This window comes from Ranitomeya variabilis, chromosome 1, assembly GCF_051348905.1.
Source record: "Ranitomeya variabilis isolate aRanVar5 chromosome 1, aRanVar5.hap1, whole genome shotgun sequence".
Taxonomy (NCBI): Eukaryota; Metazoa; Chordata; class Amphibia; order Anura; family Dendrobatidae; genus Ranitomeya; species Ranitomeya variabilis.
This window is the reverse complement of record NC_135232.1, coordinates 272,850,701-272,867,653: the sequence shown is the minus strand read 5'-3', so window position 1 is coordinate 272,867,653 and position 16,953 is coordinate 272,850,701. Positions and strand designations below refer to the sequence as shown.

Here is a 16,953-nt window from a genome sequence, read left to right as displayed (position 1 = left end):
AAGGGCAAGCTAATAAAAAGAACTTGGTCAACTCTTATTTTATGGTAGAAGGATTCCTGACTATGAATCACTTTACAAATAAATGTCTCTAAATTTTCCCTTAAATATTCACCTGTGTAACACTGGAAATAGGCATCCTAGGTTTTTGTTCCACCGCAAACTATTTTCTGTAGGACAGGCTGGTTGTTAAAGGGAATCTGCAAGTAGGATTTTAGAAAGTAGAATAAAATCTGTGAATCCTCCTCCAGAGCTTATTTTAAATAAAAGGGGGCATTAGCAATGCGTAACACGTAGATCAGGAAAGACTGTCAATGTCTACATGTCTCACACTGGCAATGCGTCCTTTTATTTACAATGCGCTCCCGAGGCAGATCAGTGTCCGACCAATAGATCTTATCAGCTCACTTACATGTTAAGAAACTATGGATTTCTCTTAAGTCATCTTTCTATGACCAACATGCTCAAATAGACGGATTGGGTGGGTTGATCCTATTGACAGATTCCCTTGAAAACTATAGTTCATACAAAGAAATTCTACACCTACTATATTAGATTTCATTAATGCATTTATTTGATTTCTTCAAATCGCCAAGGCATCTGAAAATTTTTCCTCCATGCCTTTCATAAATACCATAAATGACATCTACAAGCATACCTTGAAAATGCATGTCATTTAAGCCAATATACTTGCAAAAGGTACACTGATGAAAAACAACGTCATGTGAATGCAAACTACAGGTGGCTGACTGCCATCTCTCCCCACTGCCCCATACACAGAAACGACCTCTATGTTGGCCATGGTGAGAGAAGAATCATCAGGCAGCAGAAAGCCCCAGTGTTGATGGCTAATGTTTGTCTGACTTATGTAATACGTATGGGGGCCTTAATATGTATAATCAAAAAGAGACTCTTAGACCCACTACCTAGGACATCACCAAACTGATGGCTTTTGCATAACCAAAAAGAAAAGATGCACTTTGCAGCCTCAATAGCAAGGTGAAAATCTGCTGCAAAAGTTGATAGGCTGTGAATATCAAATCATCGTAATGGTGATTTGGTTCAGACATCTAGAGCCTTATGAATAACCTGATATCTACTACCACATCATGCTCTGAACGACTGATCTCAAAATCACATTAAAGAATTGGCGTGAACAGCAATCACTAATGTTACAATATGCACAATAAACTCCCAACATCTTAGACTTCCACTGCTTCAGATCTAGGCACATTACCAGCGAATGCCCGGGCGCACACGCCTGCAGAGTGACACGTCACTGTAGGTTTGGCCAAAGATCATGAAATCCTAAATCTACTGTACACAATGCAAGTCTCTGTCATTTACCTGTAGATATATTGGTAATGTGATGGTCAATAGGGTATAAACCATGTCTGGCAGGCTTACTGTATTGGAACAAGAGCTAAAGAAAGAAATTAGGTTTGTTTGTTTTTCAGGCAACAGGTTCCCCCGTAAGGGTATGTGGAAATTCACTCTGGATTTTCCGATACGTTTTTTCATGCAAAATTTTTGTGCAGAACATATTCTGCAATAAATAGTTCAAACAAAACGAATTTGATTTCATAACTCAGGCCCACTCTGCACTTAAAAAGACTGTTGATCTATGCATTGTTTTGTGTGAAAAATCTGTTTGTTTTTTTTGTTTTTGTTTTTTTTTTGTTTTTTTTTTTTTTGGGGGGGGGGGGGTAAACTCCTTAGTGACCACTAGTGATGAGTGAATATACTCGTTACTCAAGATTTCTCGAGCATGCTCGGGTGTCCTCCGAGTAATTTTTAGTGCTCGGAGATTTCATTTTTTTGCCGCAGCTGAATGATTTACATCTGATAGCCAGCATAAGTACATGTGGGGATTCCCTAGCAACCAGGCAACCCCCACATGTACTTATGCTGGCTAACAGATGTAAATCATTCAGCTGCGGCAAGAAAAACAATCTCCGAGCACTAAAAAATACTCAGAGGACCCCCAAGCGTGCTCAAGAAATCTCGAGTAACGAGTATATTCACTCATCACTAGTGACCACCAATACGTCTTTCTACTGACCTGCGATGAGAGACTAGAATCCCTCCAACTGGTGACAATCCAGCAGCTGTCGGCTGTACACTATAGCTGACAACTTGTTGCATCAGCCAAGATCAATGTTGGCACAGATTATGGTTGTTTAACCCCTTTTTTGCTGCTGTCAATAGTGACTACAGCATCTAGATGGTTAGCAGTGTGGGGACGCCACCTTTAACCCCACTGTCACCTTGAGATCTTGATCATGTGGTCCTAACGTTTACCATGGCAGTTCATGGCCAAATAGCAGCCTTAAGGTACCTTCACACAAAACGACTTTACAACGAGAACGACAACGATCCGATCGCTGCAGCGTCGCTGTTTACATCGCTGTAGAGATGTCAAACACAGCAGCTCCAGAATGACGCAGGAGCGATCCTGTGACGTAGCGGTGACGCACTTATCGTTCTCACAGGTCGTTAGCTCCATGTTTAACATTGCTGGCATCGTTGCTTTTGCTGTCAAACATGACGATACACGCCGATCTGACGACCAAAGAAAGTTCTGAACTTTAATCAACGACCAGCGATATCACAGCAGGATCCAGATCGCTGCTGCGTGTCAAACACAACAATATCGCTATCCAGGACGCTGCAACGTCACGGATCATTGTCGTTCTCGTTGTAAAGTCGTTTCGTGTGAAGGTACCTTTAGAGTCTGCCAGCTATAGCGGCCTGTTCAGGAGTCATCAAAATTTAGGAGGTAAAAATAAACCTTTCATTCCTGTCATGTCACTTTGCATAAATTCCTGAAAAGCACCTGAAGGGTTAATGAAATACCCGAAACCAAATTTTGAATATGATGTGGGGTGCAGATTTTAAAATAGTATCACTTTTGGGGGTTTTCCAAAATATAGGATCCCCAAAGTAACTTCAAAACTGAATAGGTCCCCAAAATTTTAAAAAAAAAAAAAAAAAGTTTAAAATTTCACTGAAAAAATGAAAAATTTTCAGCGCTGAGATCTCATCTCTCGAGATCTTGTGCCGAGATGTCCATATGCGCATAAGCCACCTCCGGCAGCCATTTTCCTGGAGTCTACCGCATAGTACACCCTCTAAGTGTGGGGGCTCTGGGCTTTCACAAAATGTCGGCGGAGCTCCCCGCAGCACCGAACACCCGCAGTGGCGCACATCCGAACACCCCCTTATCCCAGCCTGCAGCAACGCTCCACTCTTGCCTTACAAGAAATGGAATAGGTGCTTTTTTTTGGGTTCCTAGGGTGTTGACAAAAGGAGGGTAAGGCTACTACCCGATTTACTTTCAGGGTAAAGACTACTTTTGGCAAAAAAGCTGGATCGAATGTAAGAATTATTCAGTCCTCCAGGATCTAAACATATGGATCTAGGACCTTATCTCCCCACTCTTTTTTTTCGCTTTGCTTTCCAATATTTTTATTAACATTTTAACAGGTTAACAAGTAAGCGTTATTTAATCAGTATACTACTCTCATATCCTTTGAACATATTGAGAGACTTCATAAGAGTGTAAAAGGGGGATATGGGGAAAAGAAGTGAAGAGGGGAAGATGGTGGGAAAATGACATCCTCCACTCATTTGATGGAGGTGATGGCTATTAAAAATGCTGTTTTAAAAGTTTGTTTTGAAATGCTTATGTCCTCTGCTGGCACATAGTCCCCTTTAATGCCCTATGTAAACTCCCCTAAGTTTAAGTCCCACAGGGGCATTGATCTTCTTATACTGTATTGCTCTAGTAAATCTGGCCACCAACAAGTGGGAGGCTAGGAGATGGTCAAAGAAAACAAACACTCAAAGCTGATATTTGGACTTTGTATGCTTTGGCCTTGAGCCTTATTAAACCCGGCCTGCAGGAAATCTAGTATTTTATGGATATCCACAGTTGGGAAGTGTCTATGTAGGAACTGCCACACTCCAAACAGAATCTTTTCCCAAAAAATTTTATAAATTGCCAAAGTGACCGGCTTTCTGCTTTTCTGGATTGTGGTTAACACGTTAGGATGTTCCTTTCAGGTTCCATGCCGACAGTTGATGTGTCTCCAGGTCGTGGTGAAGAACTGGACACTGATGAATCATATCTTCTCTCAGCAGAAGCAAGACCGATTCCTCTACGGCCATGATTTTTAACAGAGGGAACCAACTTCTTTTTGGCCAAAAGGGAACTATCAGGAGCACGTTTGCCTGAACTTCCCGAGAACCCTTGGGATTAAGGCCACTGGAGGAAAGGTGTAAGATAGAGTCTTGCTCCAAACCTGGTTTAAGGCATCGATCCCTTCGGGGTTGTCCATTGGGTCAATCGAGTAAAACCTTTCAGATTAACTGTGGAGATTATTAAAACTGTTCTTTCTGCCCAAGCAAAGATTCTCAAGACCAACTCCTGAAGAGTACAATGTCTTGGGCCTCCATGGTGGCATAGAAAAGATACAGCTGTCATGTTGTCCCACCTGATCTTTATGTGTCCGTTTTCCAGCAATGGTCGGTTCAGTCTTAGGGCTTTCCCATACCACGCAAAGCTCCCTGTAATTTGAAGACTTGGACTGGATCTCTTGAGGCCAAACCCCCTGGAATATTTTCCCCTCCAGATGGGCTACCCATTCCTCCCTGCTTGCATCCATGGTAACTTTCACGCAGGGAGAAAAAATCCATGGAATACCCAACCGGAGGTTTTTGGGGATGGTGCACCAGACCAGAGATTTTCTTACCGCTAGGGATAAGTACATTTCCCTGTCAAGAGTTATTTGCCGCCTGTTCCAGGAGGATAGAATAGCCCTCTGAAGATTCCGCGAATGAAATTGGCTCCATCGGACACAGGGGATGCAAGATGTTGAAATGCCTTGGAACTTCATTGCCATCCTGACCGAAAAGCGAGCTTCATAAAAACAACTGAATTCTGTTCCTTACGGTTCTCAGTTTTCCTTCTGGTAAAAATGAAGTTCTCAACCGGGAGACCTAACAGAACCCCCAGGAATATTTTCCTGGTTCCTGGCACCAAGTCCGACTTCTCTAGATTCAGGATCCATCCTAGCTTTTTTTTTGTGTCGAAATCATAATATTAGCAGGGACTCGAAGTTCTACGGAGTTGGCCACCAGAAAGAAGTCGTCCAGGTAGGGGACTATAACTATGCCCATCCTCCTAAGACAAATTGGAGAGATCGTAGCCTAATTTAGTAAAGACCTGGCAGGCTGAGGTGAGACCAAATGGAAGTCACTGAAATCGTGTCAGTTTCGGTTTTGAAATTCTGCTGCAAACCTCAGGAATTTCTTACCGCATGAGTGTATTGGTACATGATAATATGCAAATTTTAGGTCTAATGTGCACATAACCGCATTCTTGTTTATTAGAAGGATTGTTGTTTTTGTAGACTCCATCTTGAATCTTTTGCATTTTACCCAGTAATTTAATGGCTTTAAAAGTTTATTATACAGGTGCTTCTCACTAAATTAGAAAATCATCAAAAAGTTAACTTATTTCAGTTCTTCAATGCAAAAAGTGAAACTCATTATATAGAGTCATTACAGAGTGATCTACAGGGTGGGCCATGTAGATGGATACACCTAAATAAAATGGGAATGGTTGGTGATATCAACTTCCTGTTTGTGGCACATTAGTATATGGGAGGGGAAAAACTTTTGAAGATGGGTGGTGACCATTTTGAAGTCAGTCATTTTGGATCCAACTTTATTTTTTCTAATGGGAAGAGGGTCATGTGATCACATCAAACTTATTGAGAATTTCACAAGAAAAACAACGATGTGCTTGGTTTTAACATAACTTTATTCTTTCAAGAGATATTTACTTGTTTCTCTTTGTTTACAGCCATTGACATGTCACAGAGGTTAACACGTGAGGAGAGGCTAGAAATTGTGTTGATGTCTGGTGAACGCAGTACCGGGGTCATTACAGCAGATTTCAATGTAAGACACCCTATGCAAGAAAACTGTCACCATTCCCATGTTTATTTAAGTGTATCCATATAAATGGCCCACCCAAAAAAGTTTGCCTCATCACTGAACATAATGTTCTGTGTAAACTGAGTGTTCGCGCCAATCTGGGTCATCCTCGTTGAGATGCTGCTGCAGCTGGATTTTGTAAGTGTACCATTTGTGAGTAGCTAATATCTACCGAAGGGGTGTTTGATTGATGCCAGATCGGCGCGCTGAATTTGCAGGATGGGCAAAACAAAAATTGGAACAGGACCCTCAGTTTAGACAGAACATTATGTTCAGTGATGAGGCAAACTTTTTTGAGTGGGCCATTTATATGGATACACCTAAATAACATGAGAATGGTGACAGTGTTCTTGCGTAGAGGGTCTTGCATTGAAATCTGCTGCAATGACCCGGGTACTGCGTTCACCAGACATTAACACAATTTATATCCGGTCCTCACGTGTTACCCTCTGCGACATATCAATGGCTGTAAATAAAGAGAAACTTGTAAATAACTCATGAAAGAATAAAGTTACGTTAAAACCCAAACACACCATTGTTTTTCTTGTGAAATTCTCAGTAAGTTTGAAGTGTCACATGACCCTTTTCCCATTGGAAAAAATAAAATTGGATCCAAAATGGCCGACTTCAAAATGGCCGCCATGGTCACCACCCATCTTGAAAAGTTTTCCCCTCCCATATACTAATGTGCCACAAACAGGAAGTTGATATCACCAACCATTCCCATTTTATTTAGGTGTATCCACATACATGGCCCACCCTGTATTACAAGTGTTTATTTCTGTTAATGTTGATGATTATGGCTTACAGTCAATGAAAACACAAAATTTATTATCTCAGTAAATTAGAATACTTTGTAACAACAGCTTGAAAAATAATTTTAAAATCCAAAATGTTGGCCTACTGAAATGTATGTACAGTAAATGCACTCAATACTTGGTCAGGGCTACTTTTGCATCAATTACTGCATCAATGCTGCGTGGCATGGAGGCGATCAGCCTGTGGCACTGCTGAGGTGTTATGGAAGCCCAGGTTGTTTTGATAGCAGCCTTCAGCTCATCTGCATTGTTGGGTCTGGTTTCTCATCTTCCTCTTGACAATACCCCATCGATTCTCTAAGGGGTTAAGGTCAGGCGAGTTTGCTGGCCAACCAAGCACAGTGATACTGTTGTTTTTAAACCAAGTATTGGTAATTTTGGCAGTATGGACAGGTGCCAAGTTCTGCTACAGAATGAAATTTCCATCTCTATCACTGTGTCAAGCCGCTCATGACCAATAGACAACGCCAGAAGCGTCTTACCTGAGCCACGGAGAAAAAGAACTAGACTGTTGCTCAGTGGTCCAAGGTGTTTACAGATGAAAGTAAATTTTGCATTTCATTTGGAAATCAAGGTCCCAGAGTCTGGAGGAAGAGAGGAGAGGCACAATCCAAGCTGCTTGAGGTCTAGTGTGAAGTTTCCACAATCAGTGATGGTTTGGGGAGCCGTGTCATCTGCTGGTGTAGGACCACTCTTATCAAAACCAAAGCTGAGTAACCTACAGACACTATCAGGTCGGCGCTGTTATACTGATTAAAATGATACCTTGGTTGATGAAATCCATCTTGTGGTTGTTGTTTAAGCTTTATTTTCACATCACTTTAGAAGTGGTGTCCATTTATACCCATCTCAGATATCCACCACATTTATATGGCTGCATGTCTCACGACTGTTTGACAGCTGCAACACATGCAGGGATTGCCTAACAAACAGGCATTCCCTGCATGTAGATGCAAGACATGCAGCCGCAGGGACTCAAACATATTATTCGAGCATCCTGAAGTCACTCTTAGCACCTGAGCACGCTCTGATAACACCTTATCAGAGCACATTCGCTCATCCCTATTTATTAGTTATCATGACGGTCATATAGGTTTTATTTCAGTGCCAAATTTTGGCCTAGGAAACTGGTTCTGGCACAGTTAGAATGCTTTGTCTTGTGTATGTTTTTGTACGTTTTACCCAATAAAGATTTACATTATTTAAATATAGGAAGTGCAACCGACCTGTTACAGTATACAAATGAAGGGGATGCAACATATGCTGTTACACCCCTGCAGAATTTAATATGCAAATTGCCCCTTCAGAGAAAAAGAGGACTTGAACTCTATAGCGCCACCTGTTGGAAGTAGCAATCCTACAAGTCACAATCAACCCTTTAACGAGTCTTGCAATATGACAGTAATGGCCTATGATAAGGCTAGGCCCTTAAATGTTTGAAGCAACCCTTCACAGGCCGTTTTTAGACCCCAAGGCTAAGATCACACTAGGCACTTTTGCAGCTTTTCAGCTGAGTTTTACAGTACCAGAAATCTCATGCACACACAGTTTTTTTTTTTCATCAGTATTTTGTGCTTTGCATGTTTTTTTAGGACAACACAGCAGGTCACTCCTTTCAGCGTTTTTCATACTTTGACTTGAATGAGTGATCAAAAAAAAAATGCACCAAAAACGCAGGTATCAGGTTTTGTTGCGTGTTTTTTTTGCCTGATTCTATGGAATAGCATGCTAAAGAGAAATCTAGCATGCCAAAACCACCACAAAAAAAGCATAAAAAAAGCAAGAAAATCCAAGGAAAACATTTTTTTCAACAGCTTCTTTCCTGCCAAGAGATCAGGTTTTGCTGCAGAAAAAAACCTAGTGTGAACCTACCCTTTTTCTCTAGTGTGTTGTGTTACATTCTCGTTAGGTTTTTATTTTGGTACCGTTTTTAGTCAGATGCGCTTTTAACATTACAGGACATGTAATTTATAGATTTCTCTTACAAATCGAATGAGTGGTAATGTCTAGAGATGAGTGAAACCGAACAGTAACGTTTGGCGTCCATACCGAACACGGACTTCATCAGGAAGTCGGTGTTACTGTTTGGGTTCGGCCCCCCGAACACTGGATGTTTGTCGCGCTGTCATGTGCAAAATCATTACCGCCGGTTAGACAACCGTAGTTCCCACGCTGTCAAATGACAGCGTAAGCCCACAGTGAGCGTTGGACCGAAGCACCTTGGGCCCACCAGAGAAAATAATTCTTGAGGCCCACTATGTAGCTACATAGAAATAGATACAAGACCACCAATTGTGGGGTAAAAAGCACTAATATCAGGGTATAATATAAGGTAGTTCACGTCTTAATTATGTACCAAGGGTTAAAATATAATGCAGTCCCCTCTCATAGAATATAATGCAGCACCCCACAAAATATAATGCAACCCCCTCAGGTATAACGCAATCCCCACCGTAGAATATAATGCAACCCCCCCTCATATAGTATAATGCAGCCCACCACAGAATATAATGCAGTCCCGAGAGAATGCAGCCCCACCACAGAATATAATGCAGCCCCCCCATATAGTATGATGTAGCCCCATAATATAATGTAGTACCATGAGAATAATGCAGTCCCCCCACAGAATATAATAAAGCCCCCTCAAAGTATAATGCAGCCCCTCTCCACCCCCATCATTGTCCTCACCACCACCTTCCATCATTGCCTTCTCCCCCTCCATCACTGCCCATTCCACCACCTGCATCATTGCCTCCTCCCCCACCATCATTGTCCATTTCATCACCTCCATCATCACCTCCATCATTGCCCCCCCACCATCATTGCCCATTTCATCACCTCCATCATTGCCTCCCACGACCACCATTGCCCATCACCTCCATCATTGCCTCCCCCCACCACCATCATTGCCCATCACCTCCATCACCTCCATCATTGCCTCCCCCACCACCATCATTGCCCATCACTTCCATCATTGTCTCCCCCACCACCATCATTGCCCATCTCCTCCATCATTGTCTCTCCCCACCACCATGATTGCCCATCACCTCCATCATTGTCTCCCCCCACCATTATTGCCTCTCTACCATCATTGCCCATCACCTCCATCATTGTCTCCCCCCACCACCATCATTGCCCATCACCTCCATCATTGTCTCCCCCCACGCACCATCATTGCCCATCACCTCCATCATTGTCTCCCCCCAATATCATTGTCCTTCACACCACACACACACACACACACACACGCACACACGCACACACGCACACCTCCCCGCAGCAGCCTCTTCCTCGCTGAAAGCTTTCTGAGACAGCACGCTGGATGATGATGTCATCCAGCTGGGCTGTCTCAGACAGGAAGTAGGACGCCGGGAGGTGAGCTGCTCTGTGTGAGCCTGTGTGCCTGCATGTGTGTGTATGTGTGCGGTGCTGTGTGTGCGCGTGTGGTGGTGGGGCTTTACATGCGGGCAGTGTTAGCTGCAGCCTGCAGCTAACGCTGCCCGCTATTAAAGAGAAATGGTATTCATGCCTCTCCAAACCCATAGGGGCGTGGGGAAGTGTGAATATTCATTTTGCTTTAGCAGTGGGGACAGGATCCTGTCTCCAGCTGCTGCTACTGGCACAGGGTGGGCCCCCTTGACTCAGGGGCCCCAGAGCCGCTGGCTGGGGGCCCCTGGAGCAGTGGGGGCCCTAGGCAGCTGCTGGCCAGTATGCCAGCAGGTGTCAGTGCCTGGGCCCACCGGAGAATCCTCCGGTTCTCCGGTGGGCCAGTCCGAGCCTGCCCGCAGCTATGATAGGAGGCGTAAAGTTACCTCCGGCACCTGCGATAGGAGGTATAAAGTTACTGTGGGTCCCATCAGCTTACACTGAGAGCAGGCGGTGGCTGATGGGAGTATTCATCAGCCGCCGCCTGCGCTCGAAATAATTTAATTTTAAAAAATCCCAGCGTGGGTCCCTCTGTATTTCTGATAACTAGCCAGGCAAAACTCAGAGCTGGAGAATTCAACCATCAGCTTTAGCAAGGCTGATTATCAAGAATAGAGGGGTCCCCATTCTGATTTTTTAAATAATTTTTTAAAAAAGGGCGTGGGGGTTGCCCCATTTTTGACAACCAGCCTTGCTAAAGCAAACAGCTGAGGGCTGGTACTCTCAAGCTGGTAAGGGGCCATGGATATTGGCCCCCCAGCCTAAAAATAGCAGCTCGTAGCCAATCAGAAAAGGTGCATCTATTCAACCTGAACAGTGCCAAGATACGAGCATCTAGGCTGAGAAACACTGATGAATGAGCTGCTGCGAGTTCTCCACTAGTACAGTGAGAAAAAGCCTCACCACAGTACGCCGGTAGAAAAATGTCTCACAGTGAACTCTGAGCTCAGCGCTGCACCGTGAGACTTTTTCACAGTGCTAGCGGGGATCTCACAGAGGTCACAGCAGTTAAGAGGCCGGCTGGGAACACAGCCTCAGTGACCTGTGATAACCTCGTTGACATCCCCGCTAATCACTCATGCTGCACTTGCAGCAGCTCATTCTCCCAGTGGTTCTCAGTCTGGACAGTCACATCATGGCAGCATCCAGATTGAAAACGGTTTATGCCCCAGCATGGATTACGGCATGGGACAGAACGACAGACAGGTGAGGGATATGGTTGTTTTTAATTTTTGTTTTATTACAGGAGACCATGGCTTCAATGGAATGGGTGATGACATGGATATGGTTTAATTTAGAATCATTAATTGAAAGAATAACAGACTCCTTTAAAGGACTTTATTCTTGTTGTGTCTTTATTTACAATATAGCTATGTGATTAGTAATGGATAGTCGTCTTATAGACGCCTCTCCATCACTAAGCCGTGGGCTTGTTGTCACTGGACAATACAAAGGTGACAACCCCACAAATATGAACCACACTTGCCACCGCTACAAGGCGAGTGGGAAAAGCCATGCAAAGCGCCAAAATTGGCGCATACCATACAGGTGCCCTTACTGGGTGGCTGCAGGCTGCTGTTTTTATGCTGGGGGGGGCAATATTAATGGCCCCTTACCAACCAGAGAGTACCAGCCCCCAGCTGTCTGCTTTAGCTTTGCTGATTGTCAAAAGTGGAGGGGGAACACATGCTTTTTTTTTTTTTAATTATTTAGGTAAGCAATTTAAAAAACGGCATGGGGACCCCTCTATTCTTGATAACTAGGCTTGCAGCCTCCAGCTGTGAGTTTTGTCTGGCTGGTTATCAAAAAACAAGGGAACCCACTTCATTTTTTTAAATTTAAAGTCTCACGGTGCAGGGCTGAGCTCAGAGTTCACTGCAGTTCACTGTGAGAAATTTCTCACAATGAACCGCAGTGAGCACTCTGAACCCAGCGCTGCACCATGAGACTTTCTCACTGTGCCAGCAGTGATCTCACTGAGGTCCCCACATCTCAGGGGCCCGGCTGAGAACGCAGCCTCAGTGACCTGTGATAACCTCTATGACATCCCCGCTAATCACTCATGCTGCACTCATAGCAGCTCATTCTCCCAGTGGTTCTCAGTCTGGACGGTCGCATCTTGGCACTGTCCAGGTTGAAAATCATTATTCCCCAGACATGGATTACGGCGTGGGACAGAACGACGGAGAAGTGAGGGATATTGTCGTTTTTTATTTTTGTTTTATTACAGGAGACTAGGGATTCTGTGGAATTAGGCGTTGAGTGAATGGTGTTTGTTATTTTTTAACTAATAAAAAAGTAAAAGTGCGTTTTCTTTTATTTCAAATAAAATACTTTATTCTGGCTGTGTCTTTATTTACCATACAACTATAGGATTAAGTAATGGATAGGGGTCTTAGGCTAGTTTCACATTTGTGGTTGAGTCCGCAGCGTCTTGTCCGCAACCGCATGCAAAAACGCATGCCAACGCATGTTAACGCAGCGTTTTCTATCTGCATTGGCTTACGCATGACCACCAAAAAAACGCTGCATTTGCATGCATTTTTTGCCTGCGTTTGCACTTTTTATGCGCATGCGTTCGATATTTCCAGGAGGGCGTCTCTCAATGGGCGTGTCTAAATCAGTTCCTGGACATGCGCAGTCTGAAGTACGCAAGCGCAGCAAACGCATGCGTATGCAAACACATACGTTCCCATAGGCAGTAATGCGTTATTTATTTTTAACGCACTCATCCGCATGCCTGCGCATATTTGACGGAAATTTTCCACCTCAAAAATTGCAACATGGTGCCTTAGCCGCGCCTCACCACACACCGCGAAAAGACGCATGTGTAAGCAGACGCAGGCGAACGCATGCAAACGCATGAACCTGCGTCCACAATGTCAAAGATATGAAATCAAGACGAATGTGAATGTATGCTTCAGAAACGCTGCGAACACACCCGCAAATGTGAAGCCGGCCTTATAGACGCCTCTCCATTACTAACCTGTGGGCTTGATGTCACCAGACAATACAAGGTGACATCAACCCCACAAATATGAACCTCACTTGCCACCAGTACAGGGCAAGTGGGAAAGGTGCCAGAATTGACCTTGTCTGGGCAGCTGCGGGCTGGTATTTCTAGGCTGGCAGGGCCAGTATCCATGGCTCCTTACCAGCCTGAGAATACCAGCCCCAGCTGTCTGCTTTAGCTTGGTTGATTGTCAAAAATGGGGGGGGGGGGGGGGGGCACCACGCTTTTTTTTTTTTAACTATTTAAATAATTTAAAAATAAAATTGGAGTGGGGACCCCTCTATACTTGATAACCAGCCTTGCTAACAGTTGAGGCTTGCAACCCCCTGCTCTCAGTTTTGCCTGGCTGGTTATCAAAAATACAGGGGAAACCACTCTGTTTTTTTTTTAAATTATTTATTTAGAGCGCAGGCTGATGAATACTCTTATCCGCCGCTCCTGCTGTTATTAGCGGCAGCAGGCATAGGATGATAGGAGAAGTAGTCCCATCAGCTGACACCAGTGCCCAGAGGTAAACTTTATACCTCCGATCACAGCTGTGGGCTCACGCTGTCATTTGATAGCGTGGGAACCGCGGCTGTCTGATCGGTGGTAATGATTTCACCGCTGATCAGAAGCACTGTTTCCCACGCTGTCATGCACATGGCAGCGTGGCAAACACTGGATGTTTGGGTCCCTCATGCAAGTGAATGGGGTTCGGGTACTGTTCAGGTATCCAAACTTTTTTTTTTAAACTGTTCGTCTGTAACAAATATCCAGTGGTCAGCCCATTTCTAGTAATGTCAAAAGACGTCAAAGTCAGTAATTGTTAACATGTGCATTTTTTTTTTACCAGTAAAAACCATGGAGGTCTATGGGAAAAAAACACCATAAAGAAGGCCACAGCGACAATGCTGGGATACGGGAATAGGGTAAAAAGCCATAAACTAAGTACAACTTATGTGAAGAACAAGAAAAAAACAGCAGTGTGTACAGCACCTTATTTCCCTGCCCACAGAGACCACCACCATCATGTGAGGGCACAGTACTCACCTCCCAGGTGTATGCGACTTTGGGGGGAACCTCTAGGCCGAGGTTCTGCAGCTGGCGGTCCTTGTAACCCTCGTACTGCCTGTAGCCGGCATAGCCTCCGCCTGTCCCCAGCAACAAGTACAGGGGCCTGACCCTGGCGCCCACCGCAGCCGACGCAGCATGCAGTCTTCTCCCACCTAAACAATACAGGACACGTGAGAGGAGGACACGTGAGAGGAGGACACGTGAGAGGAGGACACGTGAGAGGAGGACACGTGAGAGGAGGACACGTGAGAGGAGGACACGTGAGAGGAGGACACGTGAGAGGAGGACACGTGAGAGGAGGACACGTGAGAGGAGGACACGTGAGAGGAGGACACGTGAGAGGAGGACACCATGGAGACACGGAGGCGCACACAGTGCTGGCAGTACTCACTGGAGTGGAAGCTCCTCCTGGGCACACTGCTCTGAGCAAGGCGTCCTGCCTTCAGGAAGCTGGAAGCAGACATTGCATTAGACACAATAAGCACAGGCCTCTTTGTTATTGTACCTGCCCTCCGCTCCTCTAGGACTACCTATTGAGTCTGTGCTGACAGCCGCACGCCCTCCATATGCACAGCGCCATCTTTCTTCCTACACTAAAGGGGCGGGGCTAAGTCAGGTAACGTCACTGAGCCGGCAGCCAATCACGTGCTTTATGCTACTTCCGTTCTCAAAAGCCAGGAGAAAAGCAGAGCAGACGCGCCATATTACCGGAGACCAAAGTTTGCATGTGGTCATGTCGCGAGGTGGCGCTGTTCTCATCGATCCACATAACGTGCTGGCTCAGGGCAACTTATTTAACCCCTTCACCATACCTCCCAACTTTTGAAGATGGGAAAGAGGGACAAAGTTAGGCTACGTTCACATTTGCGGTCCTCGCCGCAGCGTCGGGCGCCGCAGCGGCGCCGCATGCGTCATGCGCCCCTATATTTAACATGGGGGCGCATGGACATGCGGCGCACTTGCGTTTTGCGCCGCATGCGTCGCTGCGGCGCCAGCGTCGGTGCGCAGAGGACGCAGCAAGTTGCATTTTTGCTGCGTCCAAATTCAATGAAAAAAACGACGCATGCGGCGCAAAACGCAGCGTTGTGCATGCGTTTTGCTGCGTTTTTATTTGCGTTGTGCGTTGCGGCGCCGACGCTGCGGCGCACAACGCAAATGTGAACGTAGCCTTAGCGGCGCGCTTCGCGCGCCGCGGCAAATTTTAGGCCACGCCTCTGACCACACCCATTCATAATTAGTCACACCCATATCCACGTCCCAACTACACCCATTTAGCACTGCTGATCACACTGTTTCATATACAATAGTTATAAACAAAAAAATATGGCCACACAGTGCTCCATACTGTATAATGACCGCACATGACGCTCCATACTGTATAATGGCCACACATGACGCTCCATACTGTATAATGGCCACACATGACGCTCCATACTGTATAATGGCCACACATGACGCTCCATACTGTATAATGGCCGCACATGACGCTCCATACTGTATAATGACCGCACATGATGCTCCATACTGTATAATGACCGCACATGATGCTCCATACTGTATAATGACCGCACATGATGCTCCATACTGTATAATGACCGCACATGATGCCCCATACCGTATAATGGCCGCACATGATGCTCCATACTGTATAATGACTGCACATGATGCTCCAGACCGTATAATGACCACACATGATGCCCCATACTGTATAATGGCCACACATGACGCTCCATACTGTATAATGGCCACACATGATGCTCCATACTGTATAATGACCGCACATGATGCTCCGTATTGTATATTGACCGCACATGATGCTGCATACTGTATACTGGCTGCACATGATGCTCCATATTGTATAATGACTGCACATGATGCCCCATACTGTATAATGGCCACACATGACGCTCCATACTGTATAATGACCGCACATGATGCTCCATACTGTATAATGGCCGCACATGATGCTCCATACTGTATAATGACCGCACATGATGCTCCATACTGTATAATGGCCGCACATGATGCCCCATACTGTATAATGACCGCACATGATGCTCCATACTGTATAATGACCGCACATGATGCTCCGTATTGTATATTGACCGCACATGATGCTGCATACTGTATACTGGCTGCACATGATGCTCCATATTGTATAATGACTGCACATGATGCTCCATACTGTATAATGGCCGCACATGATGCTCCATACTGTATAATGACCGCACATGATGCTCCATACTGTATAATGACCGCACATGATGCCCCATACTGTATAATTGCCACACATGACGCTCCATACTGTATAATGAACACACATGACGCTCCATACTGTATAATGACGGCATGCATACCGTATAATGGCCCCACATGATGCTCCATACCGTATAATGGCCGCACATGACGCTCCATACTGTATAATGACCGCACATGATGCTCCATACTGTATGATGACCACACATGATGCTCCATACTGTATGCTGGGTGCACATGATGCTTCATACTGTATAATGACCACACATGATGCTCCATACTGTATAATGACCGCACATGATGCTGCATACTGTATAATGACCGCACATGATGCTCCATACTGTATAATGGCCACAGTTCTCCATACTGTATAATGACATACAG

General features: G+C 45.0%; 1 protein-coding gene across 2 annotated transcripts in view; it reads right to left on the bottom strand.

Annotated features, from left to right (window-relative positions):
• PISD (phosphatidylserine decarboxylase) overlaps window positions 1-14,988 on the bottom strand; it is a 30,415-nt gene extending 15,427 nt beyond the window's left edge. Inside the window, exons 1-3 of one of the 2 annotated variants that reach the window (XM_077293992.1) lie at window positions 14,844-14,988; window positions 14,705-14,763; window positions 14,290-14,465 (exon numbers count right to left, since the gene is read on the bottom strand). In XM_077293992.1, the coding sequence (XP_077150107.1) occupies window positions 14,290-14,465; window positions 14,705-14,763; window positions 14,844-14,893 (285 nt within the window). In that variant the 5' untranslated portion in view covers window positions 14,894-14,988. The remainder of the gene's footprint in view (window positions 1-14,289; window positions 14,466-14,704; window positions 14,764-14,843) is intronic. The other variant, XM_077294000.1, reaches the window with a different exon arrangement.
• Between the last annotated feature and the right edge of the window lie 1,965 nt (window positions 14,989-16,953).